The 7,239-nt window shown below is 58.7% G+C and overlaps 1 protein-coding gene across 3 annotated transcripts in view; it reads right to left on the bottom strand.

Moving 5' to 3' along the window:
- Positions 1-1,749: 1,749 nt before the first annotated feature.
- SLC9A3 (solute carrier family 9 member A3) overlaps positions 1,750-7,239 on the bottom strand; it is a 48,962-nt gene continuing 43,472 nt past the window's right edge. The window contains exons 15-17 of one of the 3 annotated variants that reach the window (XM_045808025.2): positions 6,766-6,879; positions 6,182-6,425; positions 4,475-4,562 (exon numbers count right to left, since the gene is read on the bottom strand). In XM_045808025.2, coding sequence (XP_045663981.2) covers positions 4,559-4,562; positions 6,182-6,425; positions 6,766-6,879 — 362 coding nt within the window. In that variant the 3' untranslated portion in view covers positions 4,475-4,558. Of the gene's footprint in view, positions 4,563-6,177; positions 6,426-6,765; positions 6,880-7,239 lie in introns of those variants that run through there. The other 2 variants (XM_087868004.1, XM_045808026.2) reach the window with 2 other exon arrangements.

Below are 7,239 nucleotides of genomic sequence, written 5' to 3'. Positions count from 1 at the left end.
TGGCCACATCCAGCTGTGTAAACAATTCTTGCAAAGGACTTTTTCTTCAAAGAATCAAAACCTAAATGGAATTAAGTGACAAGAAACTAGATGCAGTTCTTAGGGAATGTTCCTGGCTTGGAAGAGGGATAACTTCTCTATAAATAGGGAGCTAAAGTCCTGTCTTTTCATATACATATTAAGTATGATGTGTTTTAATGTCTAGCATGTAGTAAGTGCCAAATGTTTTTTGAACTAATGATATTGAGTCTGTTGTCCCTTATAAAAATACATTTATTTTTCCAGTGACTGGGAGAATTTTCACTCCACGTTACTTCAAGAACAAATATCCAAGGTGAATATTCAAATAATGACAAAAGACCCAAGTGGCGCACGTTGTCCTTGGCGGTTCTTGCTCTGATTGTGTGATGGTCGCCCCTGTGCCCTTGGCCATTGGTCACACTTGCTTCGGAGATGCCTGCGGTAACGCGGCTGAAGCGCTGGCTGCCTCGTGAGTGCCCGATGTCAGCATGTTCCGTGTAACGGGGACATGTGATTTCGAAGGCAGCACATTGGCCAGGATGTGGTGGGGGTGGGGGCACAGCGGAGGACCACGTCCTGGTGGCTCGGTGACACCCAGGGGAGGGTCGTCTCCAGGTCACTTGGTGCCAAGTGCCCATTGGGGAAAATGGGTTTACCAGGACCGGCAGCCTGCAGCCCGTACCAGAAACAGGTCATGCTGGACCACTGCAGACTCACTCAGTCCTGGGGTGGTTCTTCATGACAACACTTGCCGTTCAGTGGAAAGAGCATCTTCCAAGGCAGGAAGTTGCTCTCAAGTTTTAGTCATAGGGTTTCCAGAGCCTGGCGGGAAAGGGGCTCCTGACCACATTTGTTTAACTGGTGTAGGCGCTCTGCCAGTGTACAGTCTAAACTGCTGTGACCCCAAACCACGGAGCTAGTAGGCATGGACACTAATTTGTGTCCAGAGGAAGTCTTCCAGGGAAGGTGGGCCACATGGGGGCTCCTGGCTGCTCCGCCCTCCCTCCTGTCTGTGGCACGCCTCTGCTAGGGATATTTTAGCTACTAAAAGATGTGTCTGTGGGGCGCCTGAGCGGCTCTGTCCGCTGAGCATCGGACTCTTGGTTTCAGCTCAGGTCATGATCTCAGGGTCCTGGGGTTGAGTCCTGGCTCTGCGCTCAGCAGGGACTCTGCTTAGAATTCTCTCTCTCCCTCTGCCCCCCCCACCACATGCTTGTGCCCTCTCTTTCTAAAAAAAAAAGATGTGTCACACAAGAGGGGGCAGGTGCACTTCTACCACCCCCATCAGCCTCATCTTGGCCTTCGGAGACCATCCTCGCCCACTCAGGCTCTGGACCCTGATGTCCCCGCCCACCTCTTTGCAGCCCTGGGCCCACCCTCCCACCCCCGGTGTCTCAGGTGTTTCCTCCTTCCACTGGAGGCTGGGTGGGCGCTGATCTGCCCTTTCTGGGCGTCTGCCCCTGTTTGCAGTGATGAGTCTGAGTAGGTGAGCGGGTGATGGTGCCCACCTGTCTATGCCTGGGAAGAACCAGGTCTCAGGGCTCGGGGGTGCCCGCGGTCACATCCCAACGACCTCCTTGCACCAGCCAGAAGGGGCTGCCTCTGACGCACGCATGCACACACGCGTGTGCATGCACTGATGTTTAGTGCCAGAGCAATGTCTGCCTGCAGCAAACTGCCCCTTAAATTCTCGATACGATTTCTCACTTATAAATTTTCCAGCCAAAGTGCCTCAAAACATTTTTAATAGACTTGATCGTGCAGGCGTGACAGGGTCTGTGACGGAGCCCCTGCCCAGCACATCCAGGGAGCGCTGTAAGGCACGTTGTTCTGTGATCAGGGTTACACAAAATTTGACTTAAGATTACATTCACAAAATTAACATACACAATTTTCACCACTCCTAACAACACACATTTCGGGTCTCAGTGAGATTCTTTAAATCTCCTTTCACGACAGAAGATCACTGGTACACAGTAGAGAAGCACTGTAACAAAATTATTTTCCAGAAAATACACAAGTGAGAACTAGCAACTCCTACATTTGTGTTCTTTACAGTCTACCATAAAGTAGGCCAAAATTCAGTATTAAATAAATAGGGATTCTTTTATAATAAAAAATTTTACAGCAGTTTTCCTAAGGAAATACATTCATAAGACTTTGTTTACATTCTGTTTTGCAACGACAAGAAGAGCTAGGATTCTCATTTATGAAATGTATCCACAGCGCTAGGGTGTGTAAGACTGTCCGCAGAGGAAACACCAGAGTTCTCTCGTGAGCACTGCAATGTGGGGTTCTGCCAGGGGGCTTTCCCACCTGGAACTTCAGTTCCGTTAGGGCTGTACTTGGCCCTGGGCCATTCCGCCAACTGCTCGTCCGCTACAGAAAACACCAGCCAAGAACTGAGCCATGAGACAGCTGTCAAACAGAGGCATCACCTGCCGGTTTGCTATTTCTGGGGTTGACGGAAGTGCCCCTGAGCCGCTTTCCCCGACTCAGCCTCTAGCTCCGCAGCTGGGAATCGGATCCGGGTCCAGCGGTCCAGGTGAGTTGTTAAGGCAGCTGGAGATGCCGGACCAGCTGGGCTGCAGGCCCTGGGGAGCCTGATGCGGACGAACCCCACAGGGAGTGGGCAGGGCGCGGGCCCTCCTGGACATGCGCTTGCTGCAGCTCAGCGGCCAGGCTGGCCTGGGAGCCTCTGTTGGGCTCGCTAACCGGCAGGTTTTGTTGCACAGATAATGGCTGGATTCTGTGCTCACAGAGTTGGTCAAAATGGTGGCATGGCGTGGAGAACAACTACGGCAAACCAAACACCACCCCTGTACGTGTGATTTCGGTAACGGGCAGGTCTGCTGCTATCAGGGTCAAGAGCTGAGCAGATATCACAGTGACTATTCCTTGTTTTTCTCAACAGCAAAGGTGTGAACAGCAGATTGCACAGACTCTTCCCACCAGGGGCTCAACGCTATTAAAACACTACAAAGTGCTATCAGGCCTTGCCAGTGATGGCTGTGAGAAGTTGCACCATCAGAACTCGGTCACAGCCCAGCACAATCAGTTTCCTTTCCTGAGCAGAGCTGAGCTGGGCCTCTTCAGAAAAGCTTCTGGGAGTGTCCGTCCTAAGGCCCACATCCCTCTGATCTTTACCACCTCTTTCCCACAGAAAACCCTGTCTGAGGAACAGGCCAGGGCAGATGAGGGCCTCTTCCCTGGATCACTGTGGCAGCCTCCTCACCACCCAGGACAGCCAGACAGTGGTCTCCCTCCAGAGAATGGGGGGCAAAAGGTGCAGCTCTGTCCAAGGCCATGTTCCTGAGACCCTGGAGGGGGTGAGGAGGGTTCTGTGCTACATTCTCAGGCCCAGAGGTCCTGTGAGGTCTGAGCCCTGCTCCAAGTCCCTTGGCTCTCCATGAAACAGCAGCTCCCCCCGCCCCGCCCTGGCCCCATTAACCTGCTTGCCAAGTGAAGGCCCACTCTACTCAGTTGGAGCCGTGTAGACCTGCCCAGATGGCCAGTGCAGCCTCTGACACAGCCCGGGCCATCTCTCAGTGTCAGGTGGGACAGCAAAGGCCAGAGACCAGGTGTTTGGGGGTGGGGGACACCTGGAACCCAGAGGCTGCCACATTGACGCCTGGGCCAGAGCCAGACCAGTGCTGGGCTCTGCAAGTCACAACACAAAAAGGATAAACAGATGTTTCTGCAATTGTACCTACAGTCCCTAAGGTGACAGGTAAGTGTCCGTTAAGACATCACACAGGGCCAACCCCTCGGCCTACACATTGCTCCTGGAATCAGCGCTCCTGCCTCCTGGGGGTGAGAGCCCTGCCTGGGCCTGGGACCACGGGCTGGCATCCCGTCTGTGTCCCTGGCAGTGAGGATGAGAGAGCGGACATGCGTGGCGAGAACTCGAACACAGAGCCCACTTCTGGGGACACGAAGTCAGGGGTGACGGTGCAAGTACCGGCCGGGTTCCAAACCTGGGCACGTGTCCGGAAGGACCCACGGCCCGGCAGCTGGAAGAGGCTCTGCCACGGTCCACTTCCGAGCCCGCAGTGGCCTGTCCGCAGGGGCTCCAAGGAATTCCAGGGGTCAGGCCCCTGGGACGGATCCTAAACCTGCGAGTCCGGCCGGCTGCGCGAGGCCAGCACCGACCCCGGGGCCAGGCCGTCACAGCGGCGTCTCCTCCTGCTCCAGCGCGTGCGGCGGCGCGTGGCACGAGGGCGGCAGGGACGCGAGCTTGAGCAGCGCGGGGCGGCGGCGCGCGCGGGGTCGCTGGAAAGAGCGCCGGCTGTGCACGCGGCGCGCCGCCGCCGACCGCGCATGCGCACCCGGGAGCCCGCGGCGCTCGGGCCCGGCGCCCGGCTCGCGGTCGGGCGGTGCAGTGGGCGGGGCCTCGGCGGGCGAGGCCTCGGTGGGCGGGCCCTCGGCGGGCGGGGCCGGGCTCAGGGCGCGCGGGCGCGGGGAGCGCGCGGGGAGCGGGGGCTTCTCGGCGGCGGGAGGGGACGAGCGTCCGGTCAGCGGCACGTCGGAGCCCGTGTCACCTGCGGGAGAAGACGGCGTGAGCGCAGAGGGCACCTAGCGGGGGCCCTGGGGGGGCGGGGGAGCCCGGGAGGGGGCGCTCGTCAGGTTCCCGGCCCAGTGCCCGACTGCCAGGCCTTCAGCACAAACTGCACGAAGTCAAGACTCCCCGGGTTGACCAGAACCCGGAGCATGCCTGCGGGCAGGGGGCATAGCCAACCTTCTAAGTTGACCGCTGGCGCCCCCACCTCTGGAGGCTGCCACCGCCCCTCTGCAGGTAGGGAATTATAGGAACACTCCAGGCCGTGGGACCTTCCCTCTAATCTTCCAGGGTGGCCTTGCAGCCTGGAGGGTCCCCAGCGCACCCAGCCTGCGCCCCACCCCCACTACGGGGTGTGTCGTGGGGCTCTCTGAGGCCATCCCCTGGCCGTGCGGCGAGCACGGGCCTCTGCAGCCCCCTGACCAGCACCTCTGCTCCAGCATGGTGCTCAGTATCATGCCTGCCCCATACAGCCACCCTGCCCAGGAATGGTCCCGGCCACATGGCCTCTGTGGGACACGCAGTGCCCTGCTCTAGGACAAGCAGGGTTCAAGGAAGAGACAGGGGATGGTTATAGAGTTCAGAGGCAGAAGCCAGGAAGAGGCAGAGGAGCAGCGGAAGCACCAGACCGAGGCCCTGCCCACGTGGTGTTTCCCACGAGCTCACTTCTAGTCCCCAGAACATCCCGAGAAAGCCCAGCATATGCGTAAAGAATATGCTGCACGGGCACCAGACTTGCTAGAACACCCTCTGTGAAGGCATGGACCGCCTCTCCCCAGCTGGACAAGGAGGTCCTGCTTCGGTTGAAATGAGTGGGGAAGCATCGTGCCCGAGAGCCCCCTCCTGTGCTGGGGGAAAGTTTTGCTTCCTGTTTCCTCCCAAGTGCCCACCAGACACCCAAGGGAAATGTGAAATGAGCCCAAAACCTTGCACAAAGGGGTGAACCCTCTTCCCTGTGGAAGGTAAAGGGGGGACAGCACCTTCTTGGGCCCCAGCAAGAAGGCCCTGAAGCACCTGCAGAATAGGTGCCTCACCCCCTGCCCCCTCCCCTCCCAGCCCTGTCTTACCCCCTCACCCCCCCCCCCCAACCCCTGCCATCTCTGGCCTCCTCTCCTGAGAGAGGTGCTGGGCTGGCTGGCTGGCTGGTGGCCTGCCCCTCTGCTTCCCTGTACCCTTTCCCCGAGCTCCTCTCTGTATGAGGCTGAAAGGGACCCGATGCTCTTCTCCTGGACTCAGTTCTGTCACATGGACTTTTCCCAAAGCCCCGGAGCCTTTAGGGGAGAAAAACAGATGTTCCCTACCCACGCAGCCCCCACCCAGCCCTGTGCTCAGCTCCCTCTGAGCTCAAGACTTAGATTCATGGGCTGAGCACGTGGGTTAAAGAAATCCTCAAACGGCTCTGGATCCTGACATCTCAGCTGGAGAAGCTGAGACTCACACGGGTCTCCTAAGAAACGTGCAGCTGGAAAAGAGGCTTAGAAGGAGGAACAGTTGCTGGAGAGAGTCTGCAGAAGTTCAGGTCCAGAGGCAGAGAGGCAGCTGGCTAGGGGAGAGGAGCTAGGAGAGAGCAGGTGTCAGGTGGTGGGCGGGGTCAGGAGTTACATGTGCGTGGACTCAGGGAGGGTTGTGTGGAGCTGTTCCTCGGGGCCATCAGCCTGCAGAAAGGAGTCCACGGACTTGTTGCTGAGGCGGAAGGGCGCCAGGCGGCGGAAGTTGCCCGGAGAGCAGGGGATCTGCACACGGGCCCTCTGGGAGGGCACCACCGTCTCCCCAGGGGACAGCCAGGGTGGCACCCTGGAGAGGATGCTCAGGTCCTCATCCGGGGAGAACACGGGGTTGTCAATTCCTAGGAGAAAGGGCAGCGGCTGGTCAGATTCCCAGGTGAGCCTGGGACAGCAGGGAGGGAGGGTGCGGCCCTGGGGGTCAGACACCAGCTCGTCCCGCAGCCGACACCTGGAAGGTCACCTGGGAGGTCTTTGGGGTTCCATGTTTTGCACTCTATTCTGTCTCTCCATACGCAGCAGGCAGGGCACATGACCTCTCCCTTCTCTGGAGCAGAGACCCCCACCCCCAACTCACACCCCACGTGGACCCAGCACTAGGCCTCCCGGGTCCTGCAGTCCCCATCAACGACCAATGACCATGTTCACGTCTGGGGCCCAAGGAGGGCCGGCCCCACCCCTCACCTGAGGGGGAGTCTGTCGCCGTGGTGTCTTGCGTGATGTTTGCCAGGAACTCGATCCCCCCACCCATTTCAGCATCGTAGTCCGGGGCCTCCTCTGGGTCTGAGAGTTCCAAATCTGGTGGCAAGGGAGGGCAGCATGAGGGAAGTGGGTAAGCACACAGACACCCCGTGTAGTGCCCTTGACTGACACCCTTGGCTGGCTCGCAGAGCACCCCCAGGGTGGTCATCACGCCACCCCATCAGGGCAGCTTGCTGGGAGGCAGTGCCCGGATGGCCATGCCAGCACAGGGCTGGGCAAAGCAAACCCATGCCAGGAGGGTTTCCCTCCTACCCAGGAGCCACGGTGACTGTCCAGCCCTCCTGCCCCTGCTCTGCCTCCTCAGCCAGCCTGGCCTTCTGGAGGCAGGAGCACCCTGGACAACAGGGTCTGCTCAGAGGGGACACTCCTCTTGTAGCTAAAACATGAGTGGGGACT

The sequence above is a fragment of the Ursus americanus genome, chromosome 15 (assembly GCF_024610735.1).
Source record: "Ursus americanus isolate L20-20 chromosome 15, mUrsAme1.1.p, whole genome shotgun sequence".
Taxonomy (NCBI): domain Eukaryota; kingdom Metazoa; phylum Chordata; class Mammalia; order Carnivora; family Ursidae; genus Ursus; species Ursus americanus.
Note: the sequence above shows the minus strand (reverse complement) of the source record. Positions and strands in the feature narration are given on the sequence as shown.